This window comes from Apiospora phragmitis, assembly GCF_038363925.1.
Source record: "Apiospora phragmitis strain CBS 135458 chromosome Unknown utg000002l:1.0-5516284.0:1.0-5523493.0, whole genome shotgun sequence".
In the NCBI taxonomy this organism is placed as follows: Eukaryota; Fungi; Ascomycota; class Sordariomycetes; order Amphisphaeriales; family Apiosporaceae; genus Apiospora; species Apiospora phragmitis.
The window spans coordinates 2422578-2448065 of NW_027117400.1; the positions used below are offsets into that span (position 1 = coordinate 2422578).

Here is a 25488-nt window from a genome sequence, read left to right on the forward strand (position 1 = left end):
AGCTATAAGCCGTGCTCACAAGGAGGCAGAGAAGAAAGCAGAGAAGAGCCATGGTATTCTAGGTAAGTTGTGGCACAGGGGAACCTAGGGTAGAGATATCGAATCGGGCTCATGTCGTAGGACCAAACATGCCTAGACATGTAGTGTAAGTGTGAGGTTGGTGAAAGAAAATCTTCGACTTGAGAAACAACAGACCCAACATTCAGTAATGCTAGATAAATACCTACATAGGCACTATCGATAATGAGCAAAATGCCCCGGCCTTTATCTCATAATCGAATATTTAGATACCTACAATTGAATACAAGTTGTGACTTGTCTTTGTCCTCAATCAATGACAATGCCTCCATTCTAAGGGATTCTCCCCCAGAGCCCAAAGAAGCCAAAACCAATTTTCCTTGACTTGTGATGAGCTACTTCTGCTCACTAGAGCATAAGTATATACGCCATTGCTACCACCCATCATTCTTGTGCTACATTGCTGTGAACAATCCGTGTAATCAGCTCGACTAACACTTGCCCAGAGTCTGTCTGCTAAGATAGATCACGAAAAGCCCAACAGGTGTACCAAGAAACACCTGTCTTTGTGTCTCACAAAGAGAAACAGAAATCCCTGGTGGTAATCATGGTGTTCTCTTAACAATACAATCGCTTCATTGACTTCATTCGCATTCTCCACGCCAGGGCTCCCAACCTCACTTCGACGCAAATCTTGGAGCGATGTCGAGTCAAGTTCGGCCGCCGCCCGTCTATGCAGGTCCAGAACTGGCTGTATAAGAGCCTCGGGGAGTTTCAACAGGCGCGAGAAGATATCGAGTGGCGTCAGGGTGTGTCAGTCCCAGAACGACGGAGTACTTCATCATCTGCTTCCACCTATTCGGACCAGCAGTGAGAAAAGGGTTAAGCGGTTGGTGATGGTTGCTTGGGAGGACAGGGCTTGGAATAAATGGCCTACGTTTCAGGGGGAGGGTGGAATGTATAGGGGAGGCCCGATTTATAAAACAGCAGTTCGTAATACAGCGCAAGTTGAATCAGGCCCAAATGACTACTTCTGATCATGGAATCGTGCTTGACCGACATTATTGGGTTAGCCCGATATGCATTGCTGTGTTTGGCAAGTGTTTGCGAACTCTATGCTTGCTCCTATTCGACAGATCTTGTACTACTTAGAGTTGATATAAGCACGAGGGCATGTACGACATATGAGTAGCACCCAATTAAAGTGTGCTTGCGGTCGGCCAGACAGCAAATAGGAACTATTGCATAATCAGGCTTGGGATCAGTTCATATAAAGTAACAGTATCTGTGATGACCCTACCGATTGCCACAATAATCGTTGAAACCAACCAGCGCTCTCCACTCCGTCCTCCTGCGCGAGCGCGAGGTCGCCGAGAAGGGAGGCCGACGGCCCGACTACTTCAAGCGCGCCATCGCCGACGAGTTCTTCGGTTTCACGATGGTGGGCCACGACACGACGGCCACGGCTACAGCGTGGGGCGCCAAGTACCTAACCGACCACCCCGCGGTGCAGGAGACCCTGCGGACCGCCCTGAGGAAAGCGTTGCCGGACGCCGCGTCGCAGCGGCGGTCGCCGACGTACCCGGAGCTCAGCAAGGCGCACGTGCCGTATCTCGACGCCGTGGTCGAGGAGGCCACGCGCCACGCCAACACCGCCGCCTTCGTCGCGCGCAAGGCGATGCAGGACACGACGGTGCTGGGGCGGCGTATCCCGAAGGGGACCGACGTGCTGCTGATGGCCAACGGACCGGGGTACCTGGAGCCCAATATGCGGATCGAGGACAAGAGCGGCGACGAGAACGCCATGGTGCGCAGTCCCGGGGCCCGCCCGGACGGTGGTAAGTCTCTCACCGGTCTGTGGGACGATGCGGACATCGGGGCCTTCAAGTCCGAGCGCTGGCTCAAAACGGACCCTGAAACGGGCACCGAGAGATTCGACCCCATGGCGGGGCCGAACTTGGCCTTCGGGGCTGGGCTGCGAGGTTGTTTCGGTAAGTAGCTGGCTCTGCAAACGCTGAAGCTCCAGTTCACCCTGTTCCTTTGGCACTTCAAGCTGCTGAAGACGCCGGCGGAGCTGAACAGCTACGATGCCGTACAGAAGTTCACAAGAGAGCCGACGCAGTGTTACCTCCGCCTGGAACGTGCCGACCTATAGATACACCACTGCTGGCTTGGCTTTTGGGGGTTCGCTTTGGGATGAGTGAGATTAGTGGCTAAGATATCCGGCTGTTTGCTTTTGAGAACGAGAAATCAGAGACGGAATACATTTAAGTGGTAAATGAAGTAGGGATACTACTAAGAATAGTCATTGTATACTCGATCTTGAATAATAAATATGGCGAGTAACCTGTGTGACAAGTCAGTAGATCTCGTGAGATCAATAATTTTGCGACACGTTGCTAGCTGCAATGCGGTCGGGAACGTCAGGCACAATAGACTAGAGGTGGACCAAAAGGGGCAGGAGTCGAACGAGTCGAACGAGATATTGATGCCGGATCATCAGCGCCGGTTAAAAAGAGAAAATGATGTTCTGCAAACGAAGACTTTACGGTATATTGATGAGCTTGAGACAGACACCCAGCGCTACGTTTATTTTGCCACACCGTTCCGTCTTCTGCCACCGGATTTGCTCCTCGAGATATGGTTCTTGAGCGCATTTCTAGTGTCAACGAGACTTCGCTTCTGTTTCGACTTGGCTTTGCCCAAGGTCATCAGGAAGTTCTTCTTGCGGGCCTTCTCCTGGTTGGTGGTGGATTTGCCCTCGGCGTCCTTCTTGGACTTTCGGATGGCCTGGGTCGACTTATGCTCGGATCGTTCACCCTTTCCTTCCTTAGCCTTGGCTATGCGCTCCTCCTTCGTGTCCTTGCGTAACCTGGCGGGGGCTTCGATCTGCTCTGCCGTCAAGCCTTCGTCGAAGTGCCGCGATTGCTGGTCTCCCTTGCGCTTCTTGTGGCCCATGGCCTTGTCGATGCTAGCTTCCATGCGCAGCTCACGTAGTTTGGCCAGATCCGCAGGCGTTAAAATATGAGTAGTTGCCAGCTTCGACAGCTCCTCGAGCTCTTGAGCAGCATCTCCTTCATCTTCGGGATCCTCGGAGTCGCGCTTTTGCTTCTTGGGGGCTGGTTCCTCCTCATCCTCGGAATCACTAACTCTAATCCATTCACCAGAGTCACTGCTTTCATTGGAGGCGACCTCCCAGCCATCATCCTCTTCTTCCTCCTCCTCGTCATTGTCATCACCACCCTCTGGCAAGCCCTTCTCAGCTCGCTTCCTCTTGCGCTCATCTTCCTTCCACTTTGCGAGTAGCTCGAGTCCCTCGATACCGCCGGCCTCTTGTTCACCGAATTTCTTCTGCCGTTGCTCGCCGCTTTTGAGGTTCATAGTTGCCTGCTTGCCGCGATCCTTCTTCTGTAGCATTTCAGCCGCTTGCTCACGATACAGGGATCGCAAGCCTCGTGCAGCCATTTGGACTCCCTTGTCCTTAGACTTTATGTACTGAACAAGATCCTGCAATAAAGTGTCCGTCATAGCCAGTGGCTGTCTCGCACAAATCTCTCGGATTGCGTTAAGACCAGCCGAGGCTACTTCAGCTGCAGATGCTTCGCTTACGAACTCATTTGCAATCTTCTGTATCAGAACCTCCAACACATCAGGAGGCACGAGTTCATGCGTAGCTTGCGCAAGGCAGGCCAAAAATGTCGTGACACTTTGCTGTCTAGGAGTAAGGTGCTTTGTGAACCAGGAGTACAGGGAGAGGAGAGTCAGCTGATGCAGACCAACCAGTCTCGTGATGAGCTGGAGGACCTGCAGCTTCGACTCCAGAGCCAATTTCGATTTCCCATGGAGATGTTTAGAAAAGAGCGCCTCTGAAAAACCCTGAGGGTCGTGCAGAAGATGCAATGCCGAGAAGTTGAGAGGACTGGGTGCGTTCTTCTTCTTTTGGGCCCTCTTCACCTTGTCTACTGCTTTGTCCAGGGCCTTCTTCTTCTTCTTCGACTTTTTGTTAATACCAATTTGGTGCTTCACCTGCTTGATGTCGGGTGTCTCCTCGTCACTGCTTTCGTCCTCGAACTCTTCACGCTCCTGGTCGCTGCCTAGGAAGAACCGAACACCACCAACCATGACCTTCTCGTTATTGGACAAGCAAGCTTCCTTCATGATGGCAACCGGTTTGGCGTCGGTCCACAGCTGACGGCGCCACATTTCGCGTGTCAACTTGACCGCCCAAAGACCTTTTGAGGATGTTCGGTCGCTCGTGACAAGAGTGAATAGCGCATTTTGTACTGTGCGATTCAGCTTGTGGTTGATGGACTTGGTGTTGGAATTTCGCAGGTCGCTAAGGATCTTGGTGAAAAGCAGGTGGCGGAGAGATTTGGAGGGCGTCGAGACGAGGATCGGAAGAAGGGTGGTGAGGAGGTAACCTGAGTCGACTACGTCTTTCCTCCTGAGAAGGACCAGACTAGTCACGATCTTCTCTCGCAAATTGGACTCGAGCACAGCGTGATGTTGCGTGAGCGTCTCCTTCAAGCCATCGGCGAACCCGGCAGTGTGCTCAGGGTACACTGAAAGGACTACTGTCAGCAATGATGGCGCGGCTGCAATGCAACAGAAGGCTGGGTCCCAACTTACGATCAGCACAATGAGCAATCAGGTCTACTAATTCTCTATATGAGATGAGAACGTTGGACTCGCTGGTAACTGGGGCAGCCAGAAACTGGTCTCTTGTCGACTCATATTGGTTCCATAGCCCCAGAAACTCATTCTCGTAGGCTGGGGATCTCGTCGGATTTGGTACTGTAAAGTTACCAGATCCGCCTCGGTCTTCTCAAGAGCAGTGCGGCCCATTGCGATTTCTTGTTGGAGGTGAATCCAACTTGGTTGCCGATTTGTCTGCTGGGGGGTTGAAGATGGTACACAACACCAACCACTACAAAGTAAGGTACGGCTGGAGAAATTTCGATTCTAGGCTTATCGTACTGCGATAAGAAACTTTTTAGTAGGCACGCATCCCTGTAAAATCCAGCGCAGGAGGGACAGGATGTGGGGTTCAGTTCCGGGAGAGGAGCTTATTTGGTGGGGGTTAAGCATGGCCTGCTGGCCTGCGTACATAACTACAGAGGGCGGGCCTACGTTTTCTAGTGCATCGAACTGTATTGAATGCTGTCTGTCTTGAAGCCATGGGGAATTGCAAGCATAGTAAAGATCTATCTTAGATTTACCTTGGTATTCTGCCACAGCCTGTCGCAGCCTTCCCTCTAAGTGTATCCCACTCGAATACGTTGGTTGACCAATGGAGCGAACACTGGCCCAAGCACTTGATGGCCTAAAACTGGTCAATGGTCGACCTGATCATCAAGCTCGAGAGGCCAATCTTTCTTGCCTTGTAGAAAGCGGCTCACTTACGACCAACGAGATACGCTTGCTCAAAGGCCTCTTATCACAGTTTACCTTGCAGACTGACATCCTGTCAAAGTTGCCAGCTGAGCTTGTTATTGCTGTCGTGACACACCCTACAACTCCGCGACATTTGGTCCTGTTTCACAGTTTCCAAGACATGGAGATCGAGGCTGATGAGCCAAGACATCAGCCGCGCACTATCAGATGTCCATTCCCCCTTATTATGCTATACGTGGGGAGAATCTGCGCGCCGTGACACCGGTGTTACCAACATCATCAGTTCGCTCTTTGTGAAAGCGGTGCGAACCTCGCTTCGTTGCAACAAGACACCGTTTCGCTCGGAGCTAGTGAATAAGTTCTCTTGGAAATACGAACGATATTTCAGTATCAATCCAGAAGAATATGATCGCTACCCAAAACCCCCCAACGACTCCGGGTTAGCTTGCGACTCTCTGTATGCGCATGGTCGCATTGCCTGGGCCTATGAGAGTCACACATTCGTCATCGACTGCTTGAACACTTGGAAACGGAAGATATTTTCCTCTCCAAGTTCAAAGTTGTTCACGCCAGTTATGCAGCTGGAGGCGTTGGGATCTAAGCTTCTGGTGGCTAGCGTCCTGAAACGGTCTTTCTTTGCCTGGGACATCGAGACTGGCCGCCTCGAACAAGTCAAACTGCCGAGCTGGGTGCAGACGTGTACAACTGAAGGGGATCGAGTAGTCTTCGTAACCAGAGACAAGCAAGTATATGTTTGGAAATATGGAGCTTCGTTACTATCTGTTGATGTAGCTAGCATTTCGCCACCGCTGGACGATGTGAAAGCGACGCCTGTTGCAATAGCACACCCAAACGATGAGCATACGATATTCATGGCAACTAGGAGAGGCTCTGCCGATAGAGCAACAAGTCTTGCTGTCTACGAATTCAACAAGCTAAGATTTGTGAGATCTTATAAAAGCCACTTACCTGACGACATCAATCTCCAATCCACGACGTCTGGGTTTGGGGAAAAGGAGGTCCACTATTGGGCAGACTTCGAAAAAACCAATTCTTATGGGTTATATGCCTTGTGCCATACTGATGTCGGCAGGCAGAGGCACCCTGAGCAGCATGCTGGGTGTATCTGCACCACTCAGTTTGACATCTACCACAAACAGTTCGTTGAGCAACGGTTCGAGTTACCGTTGTTCTATCCCAAAACGAAACACCGAGTATGGAACAACTGTCTCGTATTGGGAGGTATGAAGTGGCTAGCAGACGGAGAAATTACCGTGGTTGTCCATCAGCCTGGCCTGGAGCAACGTCGGCCAGCTTCTCGGAGAGGGATCCCGTGGCTCGACACCGAGGCGGAGCCTGACTTTGAACATTTTGATCCCCATCCCCGAGCCATCATCCACGACGACAACTTCATGATTGCACTTTTCTATAACGGTTATGTGGTATGGCGTTTCAACTCGAAACTTCTTCACCCGAGAGCAACGGCCCCGCAACTACCGTGAAGAAAGACATCTGCAACTTTATATAGGACTAGGCCCAGGAACTAGGACTGCACCGCTTCAAAGAAAATTTATGTAGCCACTGAATTGAAACATGCGACTTGATGGTAAACGACTTGACAATGAACGCTATTGGTGTTGGCTCATTCAAGCCCAGGCCATGAGTCGATGGGTGGCAAATAGCATCTCCGAGTCCTAATGTGACTTTGCAAAGGGAATGAATGCCGTCGAGCTCAGGCAGGGACACACTGAGAATAGTAGTCATTCTGTTTAGCGCACTTCGCTCCAGACACACAGCTCGTTTCCCCGCTGTAACCAGTGCCTCCGCATTGCCCATATAGCGCTACACCTCCAGGTGAAGAAGTCGGGACTGAACTTGCCGTTGTACTGACTTTCGTGGTCAGCGTCGTCTGCGGCGCGGCAGTTGAAATTGGCCCAGCAGTGGATGTTGGCGCCGGTTGAGGATTCGATCCGCCACTCCCAGCTGCACAGGTTGCAACAGCGCCCCCAGGCGCTTTGTAGCTCTGCGCGTTGAAGCCGTTGTAGAAGTTGGGGATGTAAATGTTGCTATCGGAGGCCTTGTAGGCGCCCGGTAGCGTGATCTTGGGGCTGCAGTTGGTGCTGCCCGTGCCAGTAATCTTGAGCTGAGCACAGCCAATGTAGAACTACCATAGAGCGTATTAGAGTATCAGACGGGAAGTAAGCGAGGATGATTAACGGCACATACCTGGGCACCCCCTAGAGTCTGGGCCGCATGGAGAGCGAGCATCTCAGAACGAAGCTATATCGAGTGTGTTAACAACAATCTGGGGAAGGTACACCGTATATGTGGCTTACCAGATATTCACCACTGGCTAGGCCGTTGGGCAGCGTGAAGGTATGGGTCATGTTGACTGCGGACATGATCTCATTGGCCCACTTGCCGTCGACATAGTCCTGCTCATCGATCTTGGTCCAGCCAGCGCCGATGCCTGTTGCCTGCGAAGCATCGTCGACCGGGCCGTAGAGCATGTGGGTGATAGGCCCGGGATGCGTGCTTTGGTCCCACTGGACTTTGATCTCCGAGCCTTCTTTGGTTGCAACGGTGGCAACTCCTGAGGGGACCTTGGTGCCATTGACGTTGCAAACTATGTCGTTGCTGCTTACGTCGGTCTAATAATAAATAAGCCGTTAGGGAAACCCCTGACAAAGATGGGATAGCCAATAGTCGAACTCACGACTGGACTATTGCTCAGCGGCATCCGAATGCCGACTTGATAGCCTGGTGACACGCCATCTACCCAGAACTGATGAAAGTTCTGGTGCGCAGTGGCCACTGAGAGCAAAGATGCAATAACGGTCGTTCTTAGCATTATTTTGGTTTGGGATCTGGTGTCTTGATTCTACAGTTGATGAACATTCCTAGGACTATTGGATGGTTCAGGGCCTACAGATCTACCTAGATATAGGGACTACCCACTTCTGTGAGGGCATCTTTCATTGGCGGAATCCAATTCATCGTAAGACTTGCCAGTGAGGCCATCGTCACTAAGCGAACCACGAAACGATAAGATTTGCCAGATGTTCACAGCCCGCCAAGCGCCTGTCAACAGACCCAAAGGAGTTATCGGGACGTGGCCCGTTCAGTAGAGCTATTTTATATGACGGGGGGGAGTACCAGGTTTCGGGTCGTACGGCCCCTTATACAGCTGGTAATCACCGGTGCTTTGATGTTTGCCGTAGAAAGCGGTGCTTCGAAACAGCTACTGCGAACCTTGGGGAGAGTGCTCGCCATGATATTCGTGGAGAATTCGGCCTTGCTTCAATCCGGACCACGATGGAGTTTACGATGGAGAGGAAGTGGATTTTCCCGCCGGTCCCTGCCGACCCAATAAGCCACTCCCTCCACATCCGGGTTCGGAGTGAGGCGATTACTTACTCAAAAGCCGCTTCCAACTCAGTGGCATAGGATATACTAGCCAACCTATTGAAGAACGTGCCGCCCTTACTCAGTCGTCCTTACTTTATGCACCCTAATGACTGGGTAACATACACGTGTGATGCGACTGTACGTCGTCGTACTTACACAGCGTCATAACCGCCAAGTTGGGACCGGCCGCGCCAACGGCTGACAGCTGAATGGCTAACCCACGGCTCGCGGCATCTATTCAATTACACTGGACTTGAGTCACAGAGTTTGGTCCGGGAACGCGAATACACGCGACTCGACGCTAGCAACGGTGGACATTGGGGTTGATTTTGTACCGAGTTTGCACAGATGCGAGTTGTCCGATGGCATAGGTAGCACCTTATATTACCAAGCCAGAGCTATCAGTTCTCAATTCAGAATGCCCCTGAGAATGCAAGGTTCGAGATAACATTCTGAGAACGATCTTCATTATTGTCACAAGGCCCCATTCGGACGTCAGCAGTTCAAATAGCTCCAAAGATGTGGAAATACAGGACGTTTTACCAAGCTATGTACCAACCACAACAGGTCCACGTTTCTTAGGGACGCCGTTGTTTCTTCAGCGAACCGGCACGCCCCGATGGGCGCGAGTCACAAGTTCGCCTGCTGCCTCACTGCAAGGAACCACTAAAACGCCCCAGAAAAAGCTACATCATACCTGAGTTCGATAAGACTGGGCGCTGCCTAATATCGGAGCACGAGCACGTCAGCTTCCTCATGACAACATTAGGATCCAAGACCAATATACAAGAAAAAAGGAACATCAATCCAAAATCAATATTCTGGTGCAATGGCCACATGATCATTTCGTTACCACTGCACGCGCGCACTTAAAGCGCCCCTGAATAAAAGCAGATGCGACCTGCGCAATAAAGTCCATCCATCATCCTGCAACACCGAACGACCCGACCCAGCGAACGAAGCCAACTTGCCACTGCCACTGCCACTGCCATCGCCATGGCTTCCACTTCCGCATCAGACGACCGAGCGCCGCTCTTACGACCCCCTTCTCCGGCATCAACTCTTGGGCCCTCTGAGCTCTAACGGCTCTATACATGATGGATCGAGAACCTCTTCCTACCGAGCCAAGACGCGCTTCTTGCGCATCATGGCATTCGTTGGGTCGCTCCTAGCTGCCGCTGCTGCTGGCACCATCACAGTCTTCTCGCTGTATGGCCCCAGCTTCCAGTCGCGCTTGCGCTTCACACAGTTCGAAATCAATGGCGTTGCCAGCGCCATGAGTCTCGCGCTATACGTCCCAGTTCCCCTGATCGGATACATGTGCGATCGCACCGGGCCGAGCAAAATCGCCCTGATTTCGGCCATATTACTGGGTGGAGGCTACGCGCTCGCGGCTGGGCTATATCGCAGGGGAGACGTGGCACTGGGCGGACTCGGGCGCAGGGACCTTATCATGTTTCCCTTCATGGTATTTGCCTTTATTCTTATCGGTGCTGGCACTGCTTGCGTATACGTCGCATCTGTTACGACGTGCGCCAAGAACTTCAGCAAGGGAAAATACCGAGGCTTGATGCTTGTTGCCCCGATAGCAACCCTTGGATTCAGCGGAGTCCTCGTCAGCCAGGTGGCAAGCCGCATCCTATACGAGAAAAACGAGGACGGCTCCCGAGGCGAATTCAGCGTCTTCTATTTCTTTGTGTTCCTCTCCGTCTGCCTGACCTTTGTTGGTCTGTTTGGCACTTTTACTCTCCGGGTTATTGACGAAGATGAGCTCATCAATGAAGCTGTGGAAGAGCTGGAGAGAAGTGGTCTACTCGAAGGAAGCGAAATCTTCCGGCGAAGATCCACCACATCAAGCGGCTACGGTATTGCTAGCACTGGCGACGACCCCGAGGATGGCGGCATGATCAACTCCATTAAAGATGATGAGGATGACAACGATGCTTTGAAGAAGACATGGTTGCTTAATGGCGAGACCAGACGCTTCCTGTCAGACCATACTATGTGGTGGTTCGCTCTCGGCTTCTGGCTCATAATCGGGCCAGGCGAAGCTTTCATCAACAACTTCGGTACTGTTATCGGGACTCTACACACGCCTAGCATAAGTGAAAGTGTAACAACCCCGGCAACCCACGTTTCGATCATCGCTGCTACCAACACTGTGGCTCGTCTCGTCGTTGGCTCCCTGAGTGACTTTGCGTCGCCGAAGCCGCAAAGTGCCCATCCACAAGCTGGTATGCACACACTATCTGCACCGACAGGCCAGAGATTCACCATCTCACGCATCACTCTGATCATTACGGCGGGTATCATCATCTCCCTGGGTACCCTAATTCTGGCAACCGGAGCTATACAGGAGCACGGTGATCGGTTCTGGATGGTGTCCAGCTTGATTGGGGCTGGCTATGGTGGTCTTTTCAGCCTGATGCCCATCATAGTTACCATCATCTGGGGCGTGGAAAACTTCGGGACCAACTTTGGAATTGTCGCATTGTTTCCTGCCATCGGGTCGACCATGTGGGGTCTAATCTATTCCGCTGTCTACGAAGCCGGCGCCAACACCTCTTCCCCAGCCACCCACTCCGAGGACGACACTTTCTGCTACGGCACAAAGTGTTACTCCGTCACATTTTGGGCAATGACTGCTTCTATTTTGGTGGGGTGGGAATGATTCTATGGGCGTGGAAAGGGAGGAACGGCTGGGCTCAGCGCGGTGTTGTGATATAGTCGGCCTTTTTCGTGGTTGGGCCAACTTATGAATTATTCTAGACTGCACATACTCTTACAATGTTCGTTACATATTTTGCCTATGCAATAACACTGGTCAATGGACTGGTTTACTAATTGCCAGCGACACCGTCTACCACTAGGTAGCATTTACTCCGCAAGCCAAGTCGAGCACGTGTGGGCACCACAAAGGATCGGCGCTGGGAAGTTCGAGGAATCCCCACGCTTCCCCACGCTTCTCGTAGATCTAGCTGTTCAATGCGAACTTGACTTCCATATCTGGTTCGATGACCGAGGTCAAGTGACCTTAGCCTCGATTCGCAGTTGCAACCCTATATCGCAGGACGACAACACCTCATTCACTCCTTCACTCAACGAAGGCACCGACTGTCTTCGTATAGCACTATCGGTTCTGATGTCGCGAACTACATTCACAATCGTGATTCACCCGGATATTCACATGCCATAGGCACTATACCGTGAAAGAGAGATGCCCTTCTGGGCTGCAAGCTTGAAGCACAATTCCTGCCAAGCTGCTAGAGGTGCTTTGGGAGAAAGCAGAGGTCATGTCAAGGATATCTACGGTAAAAAGGCTTGGCGCCATGCTTACTAGAGGGCAGTCCCATACGAACTCATTACTAAATTCGGCTGGCTATCCTTCGAAGTTCGCTCAGTGTTCCCGAATACGACCTGTGTGGGCAAGCTATACCCGGCGAAGAGCCTCCCGGCCGAAAAGCACATGGGAATGCAAGAAAAGCATGGACAGAAGGAGAGTGAGAGTCTATGGGGGAGGAGGTGTGAAGAGATTCCGGCATAGCAAGTAGGTACGGCCATCGCACCCAAGATGGGAAGCATTGCATTCCCTGTATTAATTGCAAGCTAATTGGAGTGAAGTAAGCTTGTATACGGAGACCAGGAGTATACCTTCCACCCACGTGTGGGGCATCTGTCATCGTCACCAATGGAACATTGATAACTGCCCGTATGCAAAAGGCCCGGCAGGCAGAAGAACAGAATGCGGGGAAGACGATGCAACCTGACGACCATCTATTGGGTCTTCCTTCAACACCGCCATGTACGGATCACGTATATCACTAAATATCACAGACATTCCATGCAGGGGTCCCTTTGGCGGTCCCAAGGCCGCCAGCCAACCAACTTTCGGCCAGCCAACAAAACCCGTCAAATCACCAACCATACGACTATTTTTCTGATCATCTACACACCATCTCCGACGCCCAGCTGCGCAACATCCGGGACATGCGCCGACGGCCCCCCTTCCTCATCCAACCGGCTCGTAGCCACTCGCTCTTCATGCCTTACCGCTACTCTCACTGGTGCTAGCTCTCTGCCTCGGTCCATGACTTTGTTTTCACGCACCGAACACGTTCGGGCTTTTTATCATGTGTTTCGGCGGCTGGGATGGCACGGAATGAGACGGGACACCGGTATGTGGCTTGCAATAAACAATGATCACCAACCAGCGTCCCATGCATTCCCTTGCTTTTCCGGCGGCAGCAGCAGCAGCCATGCAGGTAGCCAAGCAAGCCTAAAATAAAAAGAAATGTAGGAGCGGGATCTGCGCGCAACAGAATAAGCGGGGAGGCGACGGGATTTCCCATACTACTTGTTCAAAGGAGACCTCCAACTCCCGCTACGCCGGCCCCCAAAACTAACTAAGTTAGCTCTCGGAGCTGGCGACTATACAGGAAACACATGCGACGACCGCAACCATTGATTCTGCTTCGCTCATGATGCTGGGGCTCGGAAAACCGTCAGCTGGACGGAAAATGGTCTCCCAACACCCAGATCGGCTGTTAGAGGCCCCTCGTCCTTTTCTCCAGGTAGGCAAAGCCTTGTGACGAGCCCAACCCGCTATGCGGTTACCTAAAGGGGATAATGGTGAAGACACGAGTCAAGCTGCGGTATAGCTATAAAGATCGCCATAAGTCGTGCCCATCAGCCTTCATGTTGTCTTACCTGATGGCCACCGCCCTGTGCCCCTGATATATCTGCTCCTTCTGCTCCTTCCCTTCTCCCATTTGGGGTTTGCGGACTGCCTGTACAGTTTCCCCTCAGCCTGCTCTGGGCCAAGCCTCCTCTCGCTTTTCTGAAGTTTTCTGTGGACGTTCTCAACATGAAGACTTACTGGTTCTCTGTCGTCGTTGCCGCGGTGCTGTCTGGCTCGACGGTTGCTCTGCCAGCATCTGCGCCTGTTCCAGAACCTGTTGTTACTCCAGAGTCTGCTCCCAGTCCTGATGCCACCCTGGAGGCTCAGGCTATAGCAAAGACAACTGTGGCTATCCCAGCAGGAACCGTTATTGGCTCTGTGTTAGCAGGGGTGGAGAATTTCGGAGGTCAGTATCTATTGAGTAACTCCTGTCCCTTCTATTCGATCAACTTGCCCTACGAACTGTTTGTTCGTCTGCATCTACTTCGAGAGTTGTTCGAATACCTGCGGATTGTGCCTTGCAATTATATAAGTTCGATGGGACTCGTGTAAAGCTGACCACCATTACCATTCTAGGTATGCCCTTTGCAAAGCCCCCGGTTGCGTCTCTGCGCTTGAGACCGCCCCAGAGGCTCACTGAGAACTTCGGGACTATCGATGCAACTGGAGCAGGGCCCTCGTGCCCTCAGATGTTCTTGTAAGTTGGAACACGGCAGCTCAAGTTTATACAAACGCTTACTTGGGTATTAGCACTACGGGTGGCAACGAGTTCATACAAAAGGTGATCGGTAACTTGATCAACACCCCGTTCTTTCAGGTAGTCACGCAGCAGACCGAAGATTGCTTGACGATGAGAGTCCAACGACCGGTTGGTACCAAGGCAGGCGACAAGCTACCGGTCTTCTTGTAAGTGACATTCCCCAACTCTGTGGAAAGGTTTTGGACTAATACAGCTCAGCTGGATCTTCGGGGGTGGTTTCGAATTGGGGTCACCGCAAATGTACGATGCTACAGGCTTGCTGTCCAGCGCAGTTGCTCAGAAGAAGCCCTTCATTTTTGTGGCAGTTAACTACAGAGTCGCAGGCTTTGGCTTTTTGCCAGGCAAGGAGATCCTGGCGGATGGTGCTGCTAACCTGGGACATCTTGATCAAAGGTCAGTTCTCCTACCTAGCCCACCCCGGTTCTTCCATTACAACCAGCTCCTGCGGTCTTTTTAACTAATGTATACTGATGGCTTTACAGGATGGGCCTTGAGTGGACGGCAGACAATATCGAAGCTTTTGGTGGTGATCCTGAAAAGGTCACCATCTGGGGGAGAGCGCTGGGGCTATTAGTGTCTTCAATCAGATGGCACTATATGATGGTAACAACACCTACAATGGGAAACCGTTGTTCCGTGGTGCTATCATGAACAGCGGCAGCATCCTCCCTACGGACCCCGTGGATTGTGAGAAGTGTCAGGTTGTGTTTGATATGGTTGTCACCACAGGGGGTTGCTCTGGTGCCGCGGACACGCTCGAGTGCCTGCGCGGGTTGAGCTACGACAAATTCCTGAATGCTGTCAACAGCGTACCTGGACTCCTCAGCTACTCCTCGATCGCCCTGTCGTACATGCCGCGGCCGGACTTCACCGCGCTAACGGCGAGCCCGGAGGTGCTGGCGCAAGAGAAGAAGTATGCGGCGGTGCCCATGATCATTGGCGACATGGAGGACGAGGGCACCATCTTCGCCTTGTTCCAGGGAAACATCACGACGACGAGCAAGCTGGTGGACTACCTGAGCGAGCTCTTCTTCACCAAGGCGTCGCGCGACCAGGTCAGCCAGCTGGTCGACACGTACCCGGCCTCGATCACGGCGGGCAGCCCATTCGGCACGGGCATTTTTAATTCGCTCTATCCGCAGTACAAGCGGCTGGCGGCCATGCTGGGCGACCTGGCCTTCACGCTGACGCGGCGGGCCTTCCTGGACGTGGCGGCGCAGGTGAACCCGGACGTGCCGTCGTGGTCGTTCCTGGGCAGCTGGAACTTCGGCACGCCCATCCTCGGCACCTTCCACGCGGCCGACATCCTGCAGATCTTCTACGGCGTGCTGCCCAACTACGCGAGCCGCTCGACGCAGACGTACTACTTCAACTTCCTCTACCACCTGGACCCCAACGGCGACGGCACCGCCTCGACCGGCCTCCCGGCCTGGCCGCAGTGGAAGGTCGGCAAGGAGCTCATGCAGTTCTACAATGACCGCAGCAATCTCCTGCCGGATGACTTCAGGAGTGCGTCGTACGACTTCATCACCAAGAATATTGGGTCGCTTCGTGTTTAATAAGTGGGCTGGTATCATCGGGGGGTTTATTGTTTTACTTGTGATGCTACGAGGAATGTGTGGAAATGGGCGAACGTGCTGCATGTTTTGGTTAACGGTATGGGGCAGGGGATGGAATTGGGCATTTTGAATACATATAACTCCGGGCACATCCAGGTGACTGGCTATAGTCCCTAGCGAATACATTACTGACACAAACCAGCCACTCATGATGTTGGGCATATTCCGGGGTGCACTACTTGCTAGCTTACAGTAGGTTAGGTCCGGGCCGGACGAGCTCTCCTGGATTCTCGACTGGCCTAAGCATAAGCCTTTGAAAGATGCCAGCTTTGTTGAGCAATACATGTGCATGTGTAGATGTCTTCCCAATTGACGTCTATGTGGAAAGTGTTCTATAACATTGAATTAGGCAGGTGCTCGGGCGCAGTTTGGGCAAACTCAAACACTATTTGGGCTGCCTAGACACTCGTCGTTCGAATCCTCTTCTAGCCCCATCCCTATGAGACCTTAATTAATATTTTGGGCTTCCAGGCTGCAATATAATATCATGGCACGGCCGGCGGATGGCGGTGGTTGGGAGACATGATGGACGGATCGACTCCTGGAGGTCCAAGTGCCCTTCCTTTCTCGCACCCTCCCTAACCCTTGTCTTTCTCGAGACTCTGAAGGAAGCAACCGTCACATCGCGACGGCCTGTTTAAACACCTCTGACGGGTTCCATTTACTTGCGAGGTGTAGTTCTATTCGCGTTCCATTATTCTCTTACTGACACCACATTCCGCCGCAAGAGCAATGTTCACTTACATCTTAGGATAGATACCGACCAGGTAATGGTACATACCAGACTTATCCGCGAGAGTGTCATATGGCTGGGGAATATACTTCATTCGATCCTACTCCAAGCTTACCTGTATTTCAATAAAGAAAAAAAGACACGATATACAGAAGGTCAAGAAGTTCACCGTTGTTGATAAAAGTCTAAATTGCGAACGCTCGAGCGGCACCCGTCAAATGTCTTAGTGTGACGGTCAACATTCCATGTGGGAGTCGTGGGCACACACACAAACACACATATCGCGAGGCCCCGGACGCAGGGAGCCTGGCACGCACAATGACGGACGTCGCCTCGCGGGGCTGGTCAAACAGGCTCTAGACAGCAGTCAGGTCATTCGATCATGATTCTTAATGTTTCTGTTTCCGCTCCCTTGCTCCCCCAACCCCTACAGAGCTACACTTGACGCAACGATCGAGTCGGACACTCAGCACCGGCACCAAGATCACCAGGGGTACCTTTTTCGAGCACCTGTCGATTACGAGGATGATATAGCCGCCGCCGCCGCCATGGACAATCTTCAGTCGAGCGAGCTCCAGAACCAGCGGCTCATTATCGCCGTGGTTACAACATGCATCACACTAGCGTCGGCATCTTTCGGGCTGCGCTGCTATTCGCCGCTGCGTCAGGGAGGCCCAACGTATTGGTTAGGTGATTACTGGATGGCTGGCGTTCTGCTATTATGTCTCGGCATGAGCGCCAGCGAATACACAGGTGAGCATCCCCGTGGCTGGCCGAGGCTGTAATGTCGGTATGCTCACATTACTCAGGGGTTCAATATGGCTATGGGACCCATACGAGCCATCTGGATCCGGATATGGTGATAAGTGCGAAAAAGGTGAGACGGTTGCCACGGTCATCGGGAGTTTTGCTAACTATGATTGGGCTAGAATCTGTACGCGTCCATGCTGTTTTGGACCGTTGCCACCTTCAGCGTAAAGATCGGTATCCTTCTATCCTACTGGCGCCTTAGCCCGCCGCCGAATCATACCGTCTTCCAAAAGTTCATTGTCGCCTTCGCCGTTTGCTCGATAAGTCTGTTCCTTGCCAACTCAATAGGGTTCGCCGCGCAGTGCATACCCATCTCGAGCTTTTGGTCAGCTACCCCCGAACCAGCGGAATGCCTCAACAAGACCTCATTCTATTTCGCCTCGACTTCTCTCAACTCACTATTGAATATCGGGCTTCTGGTGTTGCCTTTGCCAGTGGTTTGGTCCTGGCAAACCTCTAGGAGACGAATCGTTGCTTCGGCGCTTCTGTTCATGCTCGGAATCGTGTAAGCTTTTACTCAAATCCCTTGGGTGCTCTTGAATGAAGTACAGCGTACTGAAGCTTGTCACATTTCTAGTGCTTTGGTTGCCAGCATTGTCCGCGTTGCAGTGGTCAGCCTCGTCGATTGGAACGATGTTACGTGTACGTGCCCTCCGCCATTGAATAGAATAAATCGCAGCCTTCTTCAGCGCTTGAAAAAGAAGGATCGCTAAATGATACCAGACACATTTGTTAGCTATAACCTTTGGGGCATCGTAGAAGTCCTCATAGGTTTCACCTGCGCCAACCTCCTCTCCGCAGGTCCCCTAATCGCCAGGTGGCTGCACTTGGGCGATGACGATTCTTCGGCACAGGATTATCAAAAGTTCAAAAGGGCCTACATCAAACGCCAGAACAGCAACGGGACGACTAGGGAGGCTATGGCGCGCATCCTCGCGACCCCCAGCCCCGGGCCCACGCTGCTGAGCATGACTGCCACGACCGCCAGCGACGACACGACGCGGTGGTCCAACACGCCCACCCCTATCTCCTCCTCTTACAACAGCTACCCCATGAACATACAGCGGGTGAAGGAGCAGCAGCAGCAACAACTGGCATCGGAAGAAGCCGGTGAGGAGAGCGACTTGATCCACGAGTTGCTGAACCAGGGGGCGCGGGTGGGTAGTCTGCGCAGCGCAACGCCCAGCTCACGCTGCGTGACACCTTCGTCGATGACGGTGGCCGGCTCGCGCTGCGTGACCCCCACGACGCCCGCCACGCCGTCGACGCAGGGCGGCCCGATGCACTTGTCCCAGAACCACCCGCGGCATCAGGTCTCGCGCATTAGCAGCCGGTCTAGCGTGCGCTCCTCGTTCGGCGACATCCAGGTCCGCCGCGTCGTCGTGCTGCGGGTCGAGGGCGTCGAGCCGGGACACCGGGGGCAGTCCTTCGAGACACACGTCACGAGCTGCGACGACGTGAGCAGTCGTCACTCCTCTAAAATGGACCCGAACCTGGATGCGCCATCCAGCTAACCAAAGCTAACTTAAACTATGCACCAACCAACAGAACACTACACACCTAATCCAATACCTTGTTTTAATATTAGACGGAGACGGCGATGGGGAGTGGTTGGAATACACCCTATCAATTTATACTTTTGTACATATAGACGCAGACCGGCATCTGCACCCATTTTCTTACCTACATTTTCAGATCATAGATGTCTTGAATAGACTTGTAAGACTGCCAGAACGAAAGCTCATTTATAAGAATTGAAATCAAACAATCGTATATTCCCAGCTGTGACGCTACGCTAATGCTCCTATTCCGTCCCTTCCTTCTTCGACTTTTGCATGCCGCCCTCCAAAGAGTTGTCCAAGAAAACCCCTCCGTGCGACCAAAAAAAGGAAATTTGTGTGTGATGGGGTATCTTGGCTGGCCTAATCTATAGAAGAACACCATCCCGGATTCAAGAAAAAATAAAATATAAAAATGCAATGATTGGAGAGCAGTGCGTCCAATTTCGTTCCCCTCTTACTCGCTATAATCTCATTCTCTCTTACCCGAGTCCAAATGTCGCCTCTTCCTCTGCAGGCGTCGGCGTCTTGGACATTTCAGTCCTGTCCAGGTCGAAGCCGGCGGCGTTCGGGCTCGCGAAGCTAGCACTCTCGCTGTCCGTACCGGGTCTAGGACTGGGCATAGGGCTGGGCACCCCCGACGCGGTCTCCTCCGTAATGACAGCCGGGGCCGACGTCGCCTTGTGCTGGTTATTGTTGTTATGGTTATTCCGACGGAGCTGGTTCATCTCCTCGCGCTCCTTGACGAGCTGCTTCTCCGCCGCGATGGCGCGGTCGCGCATCTCCTCGACGTCCTCGCGGCGGACGACCTTGCGGAGGCCCTCGGAGGCCTGGATGAGGCCGTCGATGCTGATGGCGTGGTTGGTCATCTGGTGGTTGATGTAGGTGTAGACGGCGGCGGGGGCGTCGCACTGGAGCAGCTGGGGCTCGTTGAGCTTGAGCAGGGCGAGGGCGACGCGGAACAAAAAGGTGCTGCCGTCGTTGATGCAGAGGACCACGTCCCAGACGCGGAACAGGGCCTCGGCCGAGAGGCAGTCGGTGAAGACGCTGAGGAACCACTGGAAGGTCAGGGCCTCGAGCTCGATGCATAGTTCCTCGAGGTGCTGCGACAGCTTCGGCAGAACATAGGCCACGTACTGGCGCAGGACCTGCTGGTCGGCCCGCGAGGCCATCAGGCTGTGGTCGTAGTAGCCCTGCGGCAGAATCTGCTCGATGATCGAGGTTAAGACCCAGAACGCGTCTTCGGTCGAAGGCATGATCAGAAGCAGATTGGCAGCGATGAGGTTCATGCCTTGGCAGTACCCGACTTCGTGGTTACGTCTGGCGTAGGCGAGGAGAACCTGCTTCAATTTGCCAACGCCTGGTCCCTTGCGGAAAAAGATATTGTCCGTCAGCGTACGGGTGATATCCATCTCGATCTGCGAGACAACTGCAGGGTCATCATTATCGGTTGATTCGCTGACAAGATCATCGTAGTAGCCCGGAATGCGCGTAGACAGTGCACCCGAGCACTCCGACCAGATCTTTGGCCGATTGGCCACGGGGATACCCCCTAGAACCAAGGTTTTGAACTCGTTCCACTTCGCCCGGCCGACCTTTCCTTTGACGCCAAGATCGGCAACGCCAATGGTCTCCCCATCGGAGAATTTGGCCTCAGGAATCATGACAGGGGCTTTCTGGAAACGAGCCTCCGCAGCGGCGGTGGCCGCCGCGATTGCAGCTTCGTCTTCGCGCCGGCGTTCCGCTCTCACTTTGCGCAAGAACTCATTCCAGCGTACAGTTTTCTCCCTCTGTAGAGCATCATGAACATCGCTAAGCTGCTGCAGTAAAAGCTTTACCGGTTCGGCGTCTTCCTTGACCAGGGTTCCGGCAGCAGGTTCGTCGTCGGGCTTTGCAGCTACTTCGATGTTAAGAGCAGGGGTGGTACCCAGGGGAGGCACGAACCCACGCTCGTCCGAGGTTATAACAACAGGCGACCTGGAAGCATCGCCGCCATCCAACACCTGGATACCTGATGCAGTGATGGAAGGGGTATGTGAGAGCAGCTCGGTGGGGAACGTAGCAATCTTCAAATAGTCTTGCCAACGTTTGGCTTTGCCCTGTTCCACAGAACCCTCGCTAGAATTCGGCGTGCCTGGTCTATCGCCACTGCCGACGTCGATGGTTGAGCTGGCATTGTCATCCAGCAGGTTAGGCGATATATTCGATCGTCCACTAGTAAGCATCTCAGTACGGCTGCCCCTTTTGACCTGTCGCGCCATTTGTGCGGCTTCTCTCTGCCTCTTCTTACGGCGCTGGTCGTAAATGAACCCAAAGCGGTCAGTAAGATAATCCGAGCCCATATAATTGTTATTATAGATATGCGTGAGCGTTGGTGGCTGGCCTTCAGGGGAAAAGATCGTGTCCATCTCAACAGGGCCGTACTCGTCAGGGCGGGTAGCCGAGGGGCTAGGAGGACTTGTACCCATCGTATCCCACCTTTCGTGTGGCTGGCTCCGTGGTGCAACATTGAGAGGGGCTGGAGTTGGTCGTCGCATAGCCATGAGAGATTTGGGACCGAACTGAGTAGAGACTGCACGGTTCGAAGCGTTCGACCTGGCGCTGGTGCTCGAAGGTGCCCGCAAGGAACCGCCTTGACCTGCCGAGCTCGTTCTTCCCTGACAGAGTCACCATCGCGGGCAGTCTTTCCTGCTACTAGTTGCAAAGCCATACTAGCAAGAGACCCTGACTGCTTCCTGGGCACTTGACTCGAATAAATACTTGAGGCCCTGCTTGAGCTCCTTACGGAGGCCGAATCGGGAGGAGTAAAAAGGTTCTCCTGGATCGGGGGTCTTCGCTCCCCCGATGTTGGGGCTCGAACAGCCGTGCGAGCTGGGTCGCCATTGAGACTGCTTGCCCGACTATTCCTTTTTGATGTACCACTTCCCAGGATCCAGTCTTTCCAACCTCTCACTGTGCCTTTCACTTCATTTTCCTTGGGGCTAGAGAGACTGTTCCCTCTGATGGTGGCATCATTGGGGTCTCCTAGGACGTAGTTCCCATACGACACCGAGTCCTGCATCGCATCGTTCATGAGGTCCGACAGTCCTCCGCCGCTGGCCTTTTTCGATTCCTCCTGGGCTTTCAGGTCCAACTCGATCGCCCGCAGTCTGGTTTCGAGATCGAGATTGGATAGACCACACTCCAATATTATTTTGCGCAGGGCTCTCTCCCGAATGTCGGCCTTGCGCCGGAGGGTAGCGAGCTGGCCATCTCGCTGCGCAAGGTCTTCCGAAATCTGGCGAACGAGCGGCACGGCTCCTTGCTTGGCGATCAGGCGCTCGATGTGTTCGTCGGGCGCCACATGAAGCGCGCCGGGCACCTTGCGGGTCGCTAGCGGGGTATCTTCGAAGAGGGCATTTCGTGCCGAACTCGGGCCCGGGGTGTCGGAGGAAACCAAGGTGTCCACTATGGAATGGACGGACTGCGGGTTGGACGTCTTCCTGGGCGAAGCAATGGCGGCTGCGGTCTCGAGGTCGGGCGTGAGGGGATGCTCGAATGACGGGAACCCGGGAGAAGTCGGGAAACGAGGTCAGCGACTTGTCAGAGGCCGCAATGGACGAGGCTGAACTCGACAGCTGCGAGGTGATTTTTGCCCTGGACCGGGATTTGGCGCGGAGGGTGTGTCCTCTGGTGCTCCTGATGGAGGCGGTTGATAGCTGTGACGTAGAGCGCTCGAGATGCGCTGAGGGTTCGGGCTCCATTTCATGGCATGGCCCATCAGCATCAGCATGCGGGTTGCAAGCAGACGCGGGATTGAAAGGAGGTTATCTTGGTTGTGCTGTCTGTTGTGGTAGCAGCAGGAGAAAGTGTGTGCATGCTTGAGACATGGCTCTGGGCGTGTGTGTGGTCAATAAAAACAGAAACCGAACAGTGACGGCTTGTGATGCATGGCGTATTGGGGGGGAGAGGGGGTTATGTTATGCAAGCTTGAGTAGTAAGGTTAGTGTCGGGTACTCCAGGTAGTTTAGTTACACAGATGTCGTAGGCTTTAATTTAGTTCTGTGTTGGTTGTCCAGGTAAGCTCCAATAGTGCTCTAGTATCTGCTAGAGCAATTAATAGGCTGCCAGCTGTCCCCGGATTTTGATCTAGGGTTGGTACTTGCTGGCCCGTAGCGCAATGGGGTGGCGGACAGGTATCACCGGTGGCCACCTACATGCCCCAGTCCAATCTCCTTGGCTTGCATAGGGCGACCACAGAAACTAAACTTGGACTGTAATGGAATGCATGCCAAGCAGCTGCCGCTTTCAGGGTTCCTTCAATGTTCCGTAGTGGGTCTGCGGTAACAAGTACGTCCTGGTATTTCATTTTATTTGAACCCGTCTCTTGAGCAAAGTCAGTCAAGGGATCGGTCTACTGGAATTTTGTGTTAATTTTGTACATCAAAGAAATAATTTATGCATATTTTGTTGTCAAGTACGGCTTGTCGTTTTGGGACCATCACCAAATTTAGTCAGTCAGTGCTGTTTGTAACCTAGTGCCTGCCGTATCACTCTACTACTAGGTAGGACAACCCTGAAAACGTCCCTTTTACATACTTGGCCTTGAGGTTTGGTCTTTGGCCGAATTCATGATCGCCGTGCCGTCGACGATGGGATAATTGGCGACGAGGGCAACTGGCTGACGATGAACTATGTACCCGTCGGGGGCAAAATAGGACATCGGCGAGTTAGTGAGGCCAGAATCACCAGCAGTATACTGACATGCCACTATCTCTGTATCAACGAATACTTAAGGTCCGTATAGGAAGCTGACAGGAGCAGCAGGGCAGCGAACTATCACCATTTATAGTTTATAATCTCCCAATACTTGGTCTGATTGGGTTTGTCCTATTCCCCCTTAGCAAACGTGACGTTAGCCTCTGCAATCCAGCTTTATGTTGCAACTGCATAGATAAACCAGCCTAGTACACTACAGTTCTCAAAATCTCTACCAGTCTAATTCCAGACTGTTGGAATAGCCAACACAATCCCAGACTTTCGAGGTTTTGTTGACTTCTCTTCCATTGCCAGGCTACCTATCTGGAACAGGCTTAAGGTGCAATAACCCGAAAGTCATAGACATGACAGAAAGCCTGGAAGATGGTGGCTTGGTTGGTGATCTTGTTCGTCCGAGTGCAGGCAGTGTATAAGTACATACATCAAGAGCTGAGAATGTGTCTGCTATTAATCACTCTGCGGCTGTTGGTTTCCTTCCCCTCCCGGCGGGCCGAGGCAGCCCTGGGAGTAGACTTGTTGGGTGAGGCCAGGAAGAACAATTCCTTCATCGGCAGCGTTCAGCGCAAGGTCAGGCCGGAGTCTCAAGACGGAACAAATAAGCACGGGGCTCATATGACCGTCGCCCAGAGCTGTGCGATGAAGAATATGGAAAGTGTGGTGCATGGCAGCCAAAGCCACTGCCGGAAGCCGTAGCAAACCCACCAGGGGTACTGGGCTGCCTACTTTACTCATGTACGGCGTCGGCCGGACAGGACGACCTGCGCTACTACACACTCGGTGCGTAGCAACCAGATGATGTAGATGATTATACTGCACCATACCCAGATGAAGCTGACGACGCACCGGCCCCGGAACCCGACGAGGGTAAACTCCTACTTCTTGTCAAGATATAACGTCCCGGCCTCGTACCATCACTTGTCCTTTCTCCGCCGCTATGGCGTTTCTCCTCCTTCAATGCCCACTTGGTCCTTCCGCCGCGGCTTCTCCCTCCTCCCATCCTTATACTGTGATGGCAAGTTCTAGCCGAGTCCTCGAAGCTCTCGTCGTACAGGAGAAGGAACGCATTTACAGTCGATATGCCAGGCTCTACGGTGCATCAACGTGGTGTTGGTTGGCGATGTGGTATTCTGGAAGACGGTGGCCAACTACAGTATATCCCATTAAGTTCTCTGGATCTCGGCTTCTACGGTGGCTCGTGGCCATGCTCTGACCATGCCCAACTTCAGGTGGCATCCTATGGATTGAGAATTCGTCTTGAAAGTATAACCCTAAGTCGTTTAAATGCCGTGTTTTCGTCGAGGCGCCATTGAGACTAATTGCTATGCTTTCTCCAGTGAAATAATGGTAAGACGTGGTATTAGTCAACTCGTTATCGTAGCCAAAAGTATGTTCCATGTGTCTGGCATCATTTTTCTGAGATGTTCTTAAAAGGAAGGCGGTATTGAAAGAGTAGACGCAGATGATGAGATACAGCAAGCAAAGACTTCGTGGTTGCACACAAGGTCCAGGCAACAGGCGAAGGGAGGTAGAATAACAAAAACACACTTACTTAGACGTAGGCATTGCATCCTAGAATATCATCTGTTTGCGACTCAGGTAGTGTAGTATTGGTCGCGTCGACAAGCCCCTGAGCGCCGACGAGCCCTCAATCGCCCGACGAGCCCCTGAACACTGACTAGCCCCCTGAGACTGCGTCGGCGCCCATTGATGCTGCAGGCTGTAATGGCATCACAGATGTAAGTCAGTGACTT

At 52.9% G+C, this 25488-nt stretch overlaps 7 protein-coding genes across 7 annotated transcripts; 4 read left to right on the plus strand and 3 right to left on the minus strand.

Annotated features, from left to right (window-relative positions):
• Window positions 1–1057: 1057 nt before the first annotated feature.
• PG994_001584 (cytochrome P450) lies at window positions 1058–2017 on the plus strand (the record flags this gene model as incomplete). Its single annotated transcript, XM_066852993.1, has 2 exons — window positions 1058–1086; window positions 1351–2017. The coding sequence occupies 2 exons, from the start codon at window positions 1058–1060 to the stop codon at window positions 2015–2017; spliced, it is 696 nt and encodes a 231-aa protein (XP_066721134.1).
• A 590-nt stretch (window positions 2018–2607) lies between these two features.
• PG994_001585 (uncharacterized protein) lies at window positions 2608–4863 on the minus strand (the record flags this gene model as incomplete). Its single annotated transcript, XM_066852994.1, has 2 exons — window positions 2608–4642; window positions 4700–4863. 2 exons carry the CDS (start codon window positions 4861–4863, stop codon window positions 2608–2610), a joined length of 2199 nt encoding a protein of 732 aa, XP_066721135.1.
• A 2281-nt stretch (window positions 4864–7144) lies between these two features.
• PG994_001586 (uncharacterized protein) lies at window positions 7145–8384 on the minus strand (the record flags this gene model as incomplete). The annotated part of the gene is made up of 5 exons (XM_066852995.1): window positions 7145–7576; window positions 7639–7692; window positions 7749–8063; window positions 8129–8279; window positions 8371–8384. The coding sequence occupies 5 exons, from the start codon at window positions 8382–8384 to the stop codon at window positions 7145–7147; spliced, it is 966 nt and encodes a 321-aa protein (XP_066721136.1).
• A 1583-nt stretch (window positions 8385–9967) lies between these two features.
• On the plus strand, window positions 9968–11491 carry PG994_001587 (uncharacterized protein; the record flags this gene model as incomplete). Its single annotated transcript, XM_066852996.1, has 1 exon — window positions 9968–11491. One exon carries the CDS (start codon window positions 9968–9970, stop codon window positions 11489–11491), a length of 1524 nt encoding a protein of 507 aa, XP_066721137.1.
• A 2193-nt stretch (window positions 11492–13684) lies between these two features.
• PG994_001588 (uncharacterized protein) lies at window positions 13685–15817 on the plus strand (the record flags this gene model as incomplete). Its single annotated transcript, XM_066852997.1, has 6 exons — window positions 13685–13904; window positions 14075–14195; window positions 14249–14404; window positions 14457–14651; window positions 14741–14798; window positions 14846–15817. 6 exons carry the CDS (start codon window positions 13685–13687, stop codon window positions 15815–15817), a joined length of 1722 nt encoding a protein of 573 aa, XP_066721138.1.
• A 1341-nt stretch (window positions 15818–17158) lies between these two features.
• PG994_001589 (uncharacterized protein) lies at window positions 17159–18934 on the plus strand (the record flags this gene model as incomplete). Its single annotated transcript, XM_066852998.1, has 5 exons — window positions 17159–17363; window positions 17420–17487; window positions 17540–17925; window positions 17998–18062; window positions 18144–18934. 5 exons carry the CDS (start codon window positions 17159–17161, stop codon window positions 18932–18934), a joined length of 1515 nt encoding a protein of 504 aa, XP_066721139.1.
• A 527-nt stretch (window positions 18935–19461) lies between these two features.
• On the minus strand, window positions 19462–22722 carry PG994_001590 (uncharacterized protein; the record flags this gene model as incomplete). The annotated part of the gene is made up of 3 exons (XM_066852999.1): window positions 19462–21636; window positions 21765–22363; window positions 22416–22722. The coding sequence occupies 3 exons, from the start codon at window positions 22720–22722 to the stop codon at window positions 19462–19464; spliced, it is 3081 nt and encodes a 1026-aa protein (XP_066721140.1).
• Between the last annotated feature and the right edge of the window lie 2766 nt (window positions 22723–25488).